This window comes from Dromaius novaehollandiae, chromosome 12 (assembly GCF_036370855.1).
Source record: "Dromaius novaehollandiae isolate bDroNov1 chromosome 12, bDroNov1.hap1, whole genome shotgun sequence".
NCBI lineage: Eukaryota > Metazoa > Chordata > Aves > Casuariiformes > Dromaiidae > Dromaius > Dromaius novaehollandiae.
This window is the reverse complement of record NC_088109.1, coordinates 8,304,169-8,317,287: the sequence shown is the minus strand read 5'-3', so window position 1 is coordinate 8,317,287 and position 13,119 is coordinate 8,304,169. Positions and strand designations below refer to the sequence as shown.

Sequence of the window (13,119 nt, the reverse complement as noted above, 5' to 3'; positions counted from 1 at the left end):
GCTGTTTGAGTAGGTACACAGCAAAGTTCAATTCCCAGCTCTTTATCTTGTGGTGTTTCTGATATTGTTTTGTAATAAGTTGGTTTAGACAGATATGGTGGATTACAGCATTTAAAAAAAAAAAGTAAATACAGAATTGCTGATCAAATATTGCTTTAAGGCTGACAGTCTCATCTGCATTATTCTTTTATATATATATATATATTTTTTTTTCCCAACCCCTAGCTATGTGTGTTACCACAATCCATCCTTGTTTCTCCCAGAAGAACGTCTTATGTGAGATACCGACTGCCATTTTCCATATTCTGATGAAGAGGCCCCTGTAATCCTTGCGCCTTTCTTTGGTTCTCACCTGCTCTGCCTTTCCCCCTGGTAAGGGCTTCACAGCAGGTGACAAAACATCCCCGCTTTCCTCTGAGAGGTGCCCACACCGCTGACCGCAGCGTAGACTCGGTGTTCCGCCGCGTATACTTCTCCAGCACGGCTTTCAGCGAGCTCGCTGGAGCAGCAGAAGCAGCCCAGAGATGGGCCAAGCTGTCCTGATCAGTGAGGCGGGCAGGGCTGCGCTGTGCTGCGCTGTGCTGCGGCGGCTGCGCTCTTCTGCGGGCCCGAGTACAGCAGCGCGGGCAGCCGAGCCTGCAGCGCAGGGGTTCTGCCAAAGCTGAAGAGGCGAAAGGATTCATCGTGCTTTTTTCTCTTGACAGACCTGCAGCACAGGTTTACTGTGGAAGAGAACTCTTCTGAGTCTGAGCACTTCTGCCAGGGGAGGAGGACAGAAAGAGCAGGGACTCTTGTCAGCTGTGGAGTTTCTGTTGCTGAGCACCCATGAAATGCTCTAAGACTTTTGCTTTCTCCATGTGGATCTTATCTTAGCGATCTAAACTTTAAGTGTGTGTACATACGAGAAGGTTTAGCAGAACAGATATTTTGTGATAATGCTAAATGTCACACTTGTATTTTGGAATAACACTACCATTTTTAGAATTTTTCTTTTTCTTTGTTTGCTGTTTGGAAATTAGGGTAAGCTAATTTCAGAACAACGTGTTTAGACCAACCTTTCGTTCTGTTCATTGCATCGGCTGTTATTTCAAAACACTGAGGTGACTAGCAGACTGATCATGGCCTCTTCCTTAACACAGCTAGAGAGGGTGCAAAGTAAGCAGTTACAGTGAAAATACTTTTGGCCACCTGTTGATTTGACAAAATAAATTGATTTCAGTTGGGCGTCTGCACAGGATTTTGAAAACAGTAATCACTGGCTTAAAACTGCTTCCTTTGAAGTTAATAAGCGTGTCGGCTGAGCACCCTTAGAAAGATCCCACAAGCAAAAGCTTCATCCTTTGTTCGTTCTGTGGTGTGTGATGTTTCCATTTGCCTTTAATGCTGAACTGGATGAAGAATTTTTTGCTGCTTTGTTTTCCCAGTACAATAAGAGAGATCCTAGAAGAGGGCTGAGCGAACACTAGAGAGAGAATTGTCTGCTGTGTAGTTAAAAATCCTTAAGATGCAGGGGAACTCAGCCAGGCTCCCTATGTGTTTTCTTTGGAATGGATTCAGTTCCCATATCCTTGCTTCCCAGGGAATCTGGTTTTTATCGTACAATTACAGTTGACTGCATGCTGTTTTGTCTCTTGTGTATTCATTTTGGTGTGCAAACAGTGAGTTAACCTGGAGAGTAAGGCACAAATTAGGCACCTGATGTATTGGTCAATCCAGTCTTGTCAGGCTCTTGACAACCTTTACTTCCCGGTTTCACTCTGGCTAGGTATCTGCCCACATACCCGATAAACTCTAAAATTTTAGATCAACTGACAGTTGCGGCACATCTTCAGAAAGGCAGGTTTCTGCTAATGCAGTCAGTTGCATTTAGTCCAAAGAGTTGACAAAACAATGTAATACGCTGAAGCAATAAAAATAACAGAATAATGTGAGAGTTGCAGAGGAAATTGTTTGTCTGATCTTTAAACCAGCTGCTGAACAACTTAACTGGAATCCTTGAAGTACTCCAATGTGACATGATAGAAAAGTCAATAAGTGGTGTGGGAATAGGATTGCGTAGATCTGTAGACATAATCTTGGCACATAGTTTGTGTCCATGGCAAAAAAATTCAGGAATGAAATGGAAATCGGCAAGAGGACTGACTGACTGTAGTGCAAGTTTTGTAAATACCTTTGCAAGTAGAATCTCATTCTGAGAGAAATATACTGGGACATATGTTAGCTTTTTTCCCCACTTCCTTGCTCTTCTCTCTCGTGCTTCCTCCCCTGCCTTTCTTCTAGACCCTGGCATGGGATTCAGCGCAAGTGCCAGAAATGCTTCCCACTGCTTGCTTCTCAGCGTCTGATTTTGACCTCCAAAAGGACTAGCGCTCAGTATCACACGCTGATGTGCTGCCCAAAATCTGCAGGAGGTGGAAGATGATACAAGATGCAGTACTTGGTGTCATTTTAAAGCAAAAGTTTCTTGTCCGTGTAGGACACAGCAGTGATCCCAGTAGAGTAATGCTACTGTAATTACAAGAACTATAGGCACTTTGATTAGTGCCTTGTGCTTTCTGTACTTGACCCTGAATGGGATGTATCTCTAAATGGAAGGACTGTGCTTTTTTGGTGTCACTGAGTGACATCCAGGGGTCATCTAATATTCCATAGGTCATGGTATAAAAAATGATAGTCATACACATTGTTTAATAATACAAATCCCCGGCAGGGCTTGCTTCACCTGCCCAGTTCAGGAAAATTAACAGAAGTCCTGTTTGTTATATAACTAAAAGTGTATTTGTACTGTATAAAAATTGTAATGACTTCAGCTGGTATTTTACCTCTGATTTTTAACTACTGTTAGAGGACAAATCATACCTAAAGTCAAGTTCACTGTTCCAGTAATAGCTAAGAATTAACCAGCATTCAGCTTTAAAAGCGTAGAAACTGCTGTATAATTTTAGAATGCATGCAAGTTTACAGCTGTAATTAAATGCAAACATCTAGTTTATCTTTTTCCTGCCTTTTTCTAATCTGAAAAAATCCTATAATTAGACTTTTACAGTATGGTTATTAGTGCAAACTGTAGTGGTTGTGTGTTACAGTACATAACCATGTAGTAGAAGAACAAATAAAATGCACAGTGAAACCCCTTTCGTGTTTGGAAATGCAGTCTCAGACTGTAAAAAGCAAAATCTCACTCAAAAATCTTGTGGCAAAGAGTGTTAAACAATGCAAAGAACTATGTAATAGAACAAAGTAGAAGTAAATTCCTTGGATGTTTATTTAAAAGTATCTGCATGCATATTGAGTCAAATCTGCATGTTCAGCTTAAAGAAACTGTTTGGCTGTGAATACTAACATTGTTAGAGAAACTTGCTAAAACTTGGAAAACTGTTTCATCATTGCCTGAGAAGTTACAGAATGAAAGGTAAATAACTAGCTGTTATTATTAAATTAAACACTGTATAGCAAAGTTGAAGCTACTAATTAAAACGGGTAATGAACCATATTCTTATAGAAACAGTGCAAACCCTAACATAAAAATATGTTCACATACAAAGTGTGCATTTTTAAAGTATAACAGACTTCATCTTCAGGTTTAAACTTTTAATTGGTGTTTAAATTGTCCATTGCTAAGTGCTGTTAGCAATCTGTTGAAATATTTCAAAACTTCCGTGTTAGCAGTTGCTACTATCATTTCAAACTCCTTTAAATGGGGTCTTTGTCTAAGGAAAATATTCCTGGAAGCACATCAGTAATGTGAATTAATATTTCATTAAATTAGTGAGCTTTGTCCAGAACAGCAGTATTATGCCAGCTGATAAGCAGTGTCTGTCAACCTGTATACCTACACTGGTATGCCCAGCTAAAAATGTTCCGACTGGGTTCGTGTGCCCTCAGATTACAAGCTTTTGGGGGCCCCATTGGTTGCACAGGGTAGTGTGGTAAAGTGCAGCCCTATAGGTAGGGAACTAGAGTGCTGACGCAAATGGATTTTTCTGTCATATAAAGTTTCTCTGGGAGAAATGTAGTGTTCCCTGTCGCGCTGCTTTGGCCTGAGCCCTCTCAGGCTTGTGTGACTGGGTTTGTGTTTGGAATTGAGCCTTTTATTACTTCGGTTTGCGAAAGAGATCTGCAGTTTTGTTAGTGATCACAACTGGATTGGTCCATGAAATTTGAATATATCATGTTTTTGTTTTTTCTGAAATTAATATGTTTTTGGTCAACAAGGGACTGGGGTTTGTTTGTTTTCCACCAGTTTGGATTGGTTGCTTCTGCTGATAACAAAAGTAGTAAACCCTAAATCTGGGGAGGAGAGCATGTATGGTATTGCTTTTTCCTTGAAACTCTTCTCCTCCAGCCCCTTGCAGATTTAAAAGACTTTTCCCATAGATCATAGGCATTCTTGGAAAAGCTCCAGAAGAAAGGTCTAAATCGTTCCAGCTTCGCCATCTTTACCCTTGGGGTCTAGCACACAGGCTAATTATATTTATCGGATTACGCAGTGGCTTATCAGAGCAGCTGTCATCATCTGCGAAAAGTAATTCCTAACCGTCCCTGCCATCAACAGCTTCTTTCATTGCTTTAATCCTTCCCAAGGCCCTTGGGCCAGGGCCCTGAGCGAGGAGCGGCGCTGGGCCCAGGCGGGGCGTCCCCGGGAGCTGGAGCCCGCCTGCCGCCCTTCTGCCACCCCCGCGCAGGGGGAGCGGGAGCCCTGCGGCGCGCTGCCGCCCGGTCCGCTGAAGCCGCTGGCCAGCAGCGATTCCCCGGGGGGAGGCGGGCTGCCCGCCTGCTCAGGCCTCGGCCCGGCGCTGTCAGTGTTTCAGATTTGATTTCAAGATGCTTATTTACTAATAGCTTGTTTTAAATTGATTCCCCCCCACACACACGTACTTTGAAACTTTTGGGGCGCAAGAAGTGAGATTTTTGGGCTCCGCATCCACGGTGAGCTTCCCACAAAGCTCCTTCCTGGAGCAGTTGTCTTCAGAAAAGTGGCAGAGGTCAGAGGGGGAAAGCGGGAGATCCATCAGTTTGGGGTCAAAATTCCATGTGGGCTTATGTTTCACCAAAGATGACTATACGAGCTTGCATGTTTTAGTATGTTACATGCTTTAACTGAACAGAAGAAATCCATTTTTATTTTCTTAATTAAAAAATATTGTTTCTCATTTGTTCTGAGCTTCTGCCTTAGCAAATATAAGGAATTGTGATGTTCTGTAATCAGGAAAAGCTTCTGATTTGTTTGGAAGTTTACTTTGGCAAATGTTTTGAAAATGCCAGTTACAAATGATGAATGGAGTTTTTCATGTGGCTCTTAATTAAAACTTAATTTTACATCCTGCTTCAGTATTCTGTATTTATTTTTGCTTTTTATTCCACCCCTCTCAGCTCACGTCAGAGGTTTTGTAACTTTGCAAACAGCTGGTGGTAACTTTGAAGTGACTGAACGGCATATACCGGTGAACATGCTGCAGTAAGGGGAATACTACTGCGCTTGTCTGCCTGGGCTCTCGGGCAGCTTCAGATCTGTGCTTTCCTCCTGCCCCAGGCAACCCCAGCTTTTGCTGAGGTCCCCAAGTGATTCAGCTTGTGGGAAAGTCGGATCCTTATCACATAGTATGTTTTACATAAAGTATGCTGGTGGCTTTTAAACCAGTCCTTTAGAGTTTCTCTCTAGTGCTAGCTTAAATCCTGCTAACACAGGCAAATCTTGCAGGTCCTCCACCAGACCAGAGGTTGCCAGCATAGAACTGGTGGATCAGGGTGAGCACCAGTGTTCCCAGAAAGCTCTCGTCCAGGCACGGTCCTCGCAGCCCACGCGTCAGACAAGTATCATTTTTGCTGAAGATATAAGTAAGTTTTAACTTTCCTGTCTTTTTCCTATAGGCAAAATGCACATCACTGCTAGTTTATGGACATCATGGCATTGTTCAGAAATAAAATACAGATTTAGGAATACACAAAACAAGAAATATCCATTCATTTGCATAATCATTTTAGACTTTCCATAGGCCTGTTCTTTAAGTTCTGTCTTTTAAAGACCGTAAATCAATATTAATGAAACATCCAGGAAAGCAGGTAATCCTAAAATCTGAATTTCTTAAAAATTTGGGGATTGCTGATATCACTTTCAGTATGTGTTTTTAATATAATGCAAATACAGGTGTTTGACATTTGGGAAACTGAAAGCTGCATTTGTGTGTCTGTCATATAATCTATCCTGTTAGCTTATACAATGCCAGATATGGAAAAGGAGATGAACAAGTAAATGTCTTGCAGTCACTAAATCAGGAAGTACACAGGGTTTTATGGATTCCCTGGGTAAAAGTTATTGAGTCCTTTAGGATGCGGGCCATGTCTGACAGTTGCACTATACAAACTCTTAATGTGCAATTAGAGAAAAGATTTGTTGCTGTAGTTGGAAACTGCAGATTTTTAAGATTTAATCTAAAGTTCAGTGAGGAAGGCAAGTGCTTTTCTTGCTTGTTTAACCATAATCACCCTTGGACTGGGTGTTTCTTAGTCAAGGTCATGACCTATTTTATGTTCCTTCAATGTCAGCAGCTTGTGTCATTGGCTTAAATTTGCAGGGCTATTCGAGATGTATTTTGTCATGTTAGCGTGGTTGTTTTCATGGTGAGCATGTTCAGTGTTACTGATTTTGTGTCATCTTTTTGGCATCTCTTAAGTGACTGGACAAGTGCTTCGATGTGATGCTATAGTTGATATAATTCATAGCATCCAAATTGTGTCCACAACAAGAGAACTCTATCTTGAAGATTCACCACTGAAGCTAAAAATTCAGGCCTTGGATTCTGAAGGTAAGATATCTCCTAGTAAGATACAAAATATATTTTGAAATTCTTCATTGTCTAATATATGCATGGTGTTTATTTGAGACAAAATTGAATGTTAGAAGCCAAGCTGAGTAATTTATATGGGAGTCCTCTGGATAATCACTTCAGTAGCCTATTGTAATATTTTTGTTAAATTTTTTTTTTATTGAAAGAATAAAACCTAGATACCCAAGTATCTAAATAGGAGAATAAAATGCCACTTGATTTCTGAGATCTTTTGCTTGCTCTTTTTCTTTATTTTCCCAGTAAACTTAACTCTAGTGTCAAGAGAACTTTTAAGTATCAAAATTTAAAATAAAGATGTCAGCTCTTACTCCTGACTTGGAGGTAGAAATCCTAGAATGTAGTGGAAAAAGTCCTAATGTTTGTCTCAATTAAATGACACATCAGGATTTAACTAGACTAAGCAAGGCTGCACAAAAATATGAAGTAGTATGTTTGTTTTTTTATGAACTGAAATAGTCTAAAGAATTTTGCAAACTGACTTTTTTTTTTTTTTTTTTTTTTGAGTCCAAGCAAACATACAACAGGATGTTTAAAAAGATGGTGTTGAGGACCATCTACCAAATGCTTGGATTAATATTCCTTAATTATTATAGAAAGTTTTGCTATAGAAAGGTATGATTAAGGTTCATGGGAATTAGTGCATTTGGATGGAATCTGTAGTTATTTAATAGGAGCAGAAAACTTCTGCTTCATATACCATCTCTAGCATCAGAAAAAGAATCTTGGTGCTAGTAAGAATTTCATGCTTTGGTTTCAACGACTGATTTTTATGCATGCATGGACGCTCACACAAAAACTGAATGATTCTTGAGACAGTTACTGAGTTGAAAGCAAATGATATGTAAAAGCTTGAATCATTTGTGTTTGGGGTAGTTAATGAGACCCTGCCCACATTTGTTTATTTCTTAATCGTGTGTGTCGGGTTATGTACAGCAAAATGTTAGTAAGTAGAAGTAATTCCATTTTCTTATACTGTGTGTAACACCAGATGCTTGGCTTGGTGTTTCTGCAAGCTCTCAAGCATGCTCAGTGGACAGATTGACTTGGATGACTTCCAAAACAAAAGTTTGAACGGGAGCAGTGGTTTGAAACCCACAAAGAATGTTTAATCTGAGTGATTGAAACAAGATGTTTGTTAGAAGCCTTAGGCCTAAACTTCTGAATCTCAGTTAATGGGATCAGAATACACCCGAAAGCTCTGAGAATGAGATCCTTTTCATCTAAGTAACTTGGGGGGCAGTTCCTTGGAGAACTTTGGACATACTGCAATCTCAGTGATCTTTCTCTGCAAGGTGTTTTTTTTTGTTTTTTGTTTTTTTTTGGTTTTTTCCTTTCTCCAAGCATTCAAGAAGAGTGGCTAGTTTATTGGAGGAAATAATGTTTAGGTAAAATCAGAGAATTGCATAAATTTTTTTTATATGCAGGAGGTGCAGAAATCAACACAAAATAAGGATAAGTGGTTAAATGAAAATTGGGATAAATCTACTTAGGTTTGCTGAAAACGTGTATCACAGAACACATAGCAAGCTTCTTGCTGAAATCCCTGTTTGTGTGTGTGGGGGCAGGTGACTATATACTTTGTATCATCTGGTATGTATACAATGTTGCAGTCATGCAAATATTTTGCTGGTATGTAAAGAAGTTATAGTTGTGTGGATCTAAGGAGTATGATATGTTTTGGGCTGATGGTGATTTACTGGATTATTGCAGCTGGTATAGGTCAGTTTGTTTGTTAATATTGATGCTTCTACTCCTGTGTGTATTGATGTATCTTCAGGAATAGTTTCTTTCCTTATTCTTCTGTATGTATTGTCAGATATTTTTTCATGAGCTGTATATACTAATCAGCTGCATTAATTCAGATAACTTTTGTTAATAACCCACTCCAAACACAAACTCAATCCCCAAGTACAACTTTTCAGAGACTGCATGGGGGGAATCTGGTCTGAATAATGCAAGAGGGTAAGATGATTTTGAATATCTTTGGCCAATTTAAGTATATTTTATCTCCATTAGCACTCATCTCAAAATAGCTTCTGGTTATGCAAATTTTTCTAGTTATAAAAAGAAATACAAGTAGTTGCAAAGTGTAAAAAAAAAAAATTGTAATTGTTTCCTTTAGAATGTTGAACTTTTTTCAAGTTATTTTACTATGACTTAAATAGAAGAGAGTTAAAGAAAGGAAAGACTTGAGAATTTTTCTTTATTTGTAGATAATATTGAGGAATTGTCAGAATAAATATGAACTCCTTTACTTAATTTCTTCAGGATACTGTATTTACTCCACATCTAGAAAAAGTTACAAAAACAAGAGTAGTTTAATTCATGTGATTAAACCACTTAAGTTATGGGAATCAGAACAACCTTCTAGTCAGCCTTTTAGGTGTTTTGAAAAGGTAAAAGTCCCTTAATTTAAGAACTGAGTTTGTCATGCCAGAGTAACTCTCGTATGACAGAACTTCAGCCTCTTAAAATAGAGATCTAAGAAAATGATGAGTAACCTGAGACTTACAGAAGGTCTAGAAAAGTTGCAGCTTTGTATGACCTACTTATTTTTAGCAGCCTTTGGACCTAATACTTCAGAAAGATTTCTGAATGTTTCCTACTTTGCTAACTTCCTGTGAATGACATTTCAGTTGCATGCCATAGTAAATTTGTTTTTAAAAAAGAGGATTTTTAAAAAATTTTAAATATGTTTATGATGTATGTGGTGAACTTGTCATAAGAATTCAAGTCAAAAGTATTTTGTAGAGTAGAACAGAAAAAATAATTTTTATTGCTTTTAGTTGATTTTGATACTACTTTAATTTGAAAAATAATTTTCTACATCAATTTATCTTTAAGTATTTTGAGCCATCTTCCCAACAGGTAGTGTGCTAAAATTACTGTAATTTTTTGTATGCTGGGAATAAGTGAATTAATTTATCATAATACACTGGGATACAGGGACCTGAAAAGGAATTTAAAATGGAGAAGCAACGTCTACATAACTAAAATGCGTTGCAAACAACCTTTGTAAAACTGCCTGAAGTAGCCTGGCACAAGCTTTATGTGAGAATTAATGGGGGTTATTTTGGGGGGGGGTCTAGAGTGCGTTCAGTCTTGAGCAGAGAGCGAATGAGATCATTATAGCTCTTTGCTCTTCAGCTTATTCGCAGAGCCAAATCCTGCCACCCGTAGAAGTCAGTGGAGCTCTTGCCCCTCACGGAGCCAGGCGGTGGGATCCAGAAGGCCCCATGTTTTGTCCCTGTTGTTCCGACACGGGGTGTAGCGTCTTGGGAAGATGACTTAGTTCATTCCTTAGGTTGCCTGAAACAGCTTCCATCTGTCTCCCACGTCCGATCCAAGTCTGTCGAGACGTCTGGTAATTTAAAGGGCTGTGAAAGAGTTTGTCCCTTGCTATTTATATCATTCCAACTGTTTCTTAACTGCTTCCAAGATGTCTTACCTAGCTGTAGTTTTGTCAGTAATGACTGCCTGTCTCTTCCTGTAGTAGAGGTTCAACGTGAGGCAGCAGTTCTGTCCTTCATATTTTTTTAAATGAGCAAGCAAACAAAAAAACCCACATGGAGTCCCCAGTTACAGAGATCTTATCAAATCTGAATAATTCTGGGAGAAAATTCTTGGGTTTTGGTGGGTAATCGGTGATTCTCCCACTTCCAAAGTATCAGTCATCTTCTCTGGCTTTAACCCAGGAAGATGTAGCAGCGCCCTGCCTCCCAGACCAGTCTTGAATCTGCATTCACTATCTCTGATCTGATGATATAGGAGCGTTTTTGTCATCACTAGTTTTATGAAGACTGCAAATTGTTTCTACCAGGCAGTACTGCATCCGGTGACTCTTCCCTGGTAGCCAAACGGCATGAAGGAGGAGATGGGGAAGTGAAGGGGGTACCTGCTCATGCTGTGTGAGCTTGCATTCGCTTGGCTCTGAGCGTGCCGGGGATATTGGCCTCCTGCCTGGGTAGGTCAAAGCCTGGGGGTGGTGCCCCTTCTCCCCCTTTGCTGCGGAGCTGCTGCAGCCTGGCCAGCGCGAGCTGCTTCGCTGCCGAAGCCTCATGAGGAGCTCTCAGAGGAGCAGCTCTAGGCCAGGTTGCGGGCTGCACGGGGAGCCTGGGGGACCTGAGAGCCAGGTGATCCTGCAGGAAGGGAGGAGGAAAGAGGCTGTTGATGAGAGGGGCCATATCATCCTTCAGACTCTCCGGTGCTGCCACGGGTAGGCTTAAGCCCCTGGGCTCCTGTTGCCATCCATGCTGCGGAGATAGCCCGTGTCATCCGAGGGATGGCAGTGACAACCTGCGGTCGCCTGGCTCCTCTTCTGTGCTGAGGGACCCGAACAGGAGCCAGGGCATCCAGGCCAAAAGGCAGTGCAGAGGCTGTAAGGATGGTGTTGCGCTTTTGCCACCAGCTTGCTGTAGCGCCGGCCGTGCCCGAGCGTAGCTCCTCCGGGGTGCCGCAGCGTGCTCATCTCTGTTGGCCCCGTGGTTTTCCATTTGAGCAAGACCAGAAGAATATAATCTAGCTTTGCAAAACTAAACTGTATGTTATTAAAGAAAGGTAAACTTGATTGCATGTTAAATAACACATTCTCAAAAAATTTTAATTATATTGACTTGTGTGCTTAGAGTTTTGTGTTTAAAATTCTGTGTATTTGGGATTTAGAGCTGCCTGCAATAACTTGTACAGAAATGGGAGAAATAACATAGGCTCTGAGTCATGAGTTTGGGTTTTTTTTTCTGTTCTGTCTTTTTTGTGTCTTATCCTATCCTGTATTTTTGTGGCTTAAAGATGTCAAACCTTTAAGCATTAGGACTTGAGAATGAATTTGCTTTGTTTCATGCTTTATTAATACAGAAATGAACATGAAAGGGAAAGAGCAGATGAAAATATGTTTAAAATACAGTAAATACTGAGATCTCAATTCTGTATTTGTCTCAGTGGACACTAACTCAGAGCAAGATCCATTTTTAAGGTTATAAGATCTCTCAGATTAGCAGCTCATTATGCTTTCATGTAATTATGATAAATCTTTGCTCTCTGTTTATTCCTTTTGCTATTTTAACGTGTATTATATCACATGTTCAAGGGGTTCAGAAGTTGGAAAAAAAAGTGTTCAGTTTAAGTTCTTTAAGTGAAGACTGTTGTCTCTATTATGGATAAATCAATGTTGTGTTCAGAAGCACAGCCGTATAGGTGGAAAGTGTGCTTCACTACTGCTCTGAACTCAGGTTGCCCGAATAATGTCTCAGATCTCCGTATTTCAAAATTCTGAACTGGAGGTTGTTCAACAAGTTTTTTGGTGTCCAGCCAGTATCCAAAAAATGCTGGGGTGGTTGTGGTCGAAGGGGAAAGGAGGTGACTAGTGCCCAGGAAATCCTAGGAGGTTGAACGGTGGAGGATAGGTTGCGACACCTGCCCTGATCTAGTGGGTTTTAGGAACAGCATGTGACATTCCAAGCTATGACTTTCCCGAGGAAATTTCACTATCATATCCTTAAAGGAGCAGCGTCACATCAATATGAAATCAGTCTACCTTGTTTTACTTGTGCAGATTCAAGTTGTTCCTGTTAACTGACTTTTCTGTTCATAGTTTGTATTTCTGGAGGACACTATTGTTGCTTTTTGTTTCTGTTTTAATCTAACTGTATGTCTGGTTTGTAGGAAACACTTTCAGCACGTTGGCAGGGTTAGTCTTTGACTGGACAATAGTAAAAGACACAGAGGCTGATGGCTTCTCAGACTCCCACAATGCATTACGGTAAGTTCATGGACTTCCCCCACACACACACACAAAAAACCCCACGTATAATATATGTAAAATAGTGCTTATGGGCCCATTGCTTTAGGGGTTGTGGGGGGATTGTTGTTTGTGGTGTGTGAGGGGGGTTGTTTGTTTGTTTTTAAAACATTCAGCAACCTGGACACTGTCCTTCCTAGTTAATTTATCAGTTGATGGTGTTAATGAGCAGCCTGGGTAGCTCTTATCCAACAACTATAAATACATAGATATGATTGCTGATCTCTGTCAAACATCTTGGGCAGGGGAAGGTTTGATCAGTAGGGCTGTTATCTAGGGATTCCAGCTGAGGGATTCTTTAGAAAAAAGCAGCCCTCTTCCACTGCAGAAAGCATTTTGCTGGACTCGACCAGTTCTAGGTTTCAGTGAACATGCAGTTCTAGCATTGAAATAGCCTTAAAAGTAGCTAAGCTTTAAATCAGAATGAGTCAAGTGACTGCTTGCAAGCTAGATGCAGCTCGTAAGACTGGATGA

The 13,119-nt window shown here is 40.4% G+C and overlaps 1 protein-coding gene across 2 annotated transcripts in view; it reads left to right on the top strand.

Annotated features, from left to right (window-relative positions):
• The window catches only part of NUP210 (nucleoporin 210), a 93,494-nt gene that overhangs the window by 27,082 nt on the left and 53,293 nt on the right, over window positions 1–13,119 (top strand). For both annotated transcript variants that reach the window (XM_026099549.2, XM_064518866.1), the window contains 3 exons: window positions 5,702–5,838; window positions 6,675–6,806; window positions 12,510–12,606. In XM_026099549.2, the coding sequence (XP_025955334.2) occupies window position 5,838; window positions 6,675–6,806; window positions 12,510–12,606 (230 nt within the window). In that variant the 5' untranslated portion in view covers window positions 5,702–5,837. The remainder of the gene's footprint in view (window positions 1–5,701; window positions 5,839–6,674; window positions 6,807–12,509; window positions 12,607–13,119) is intronic.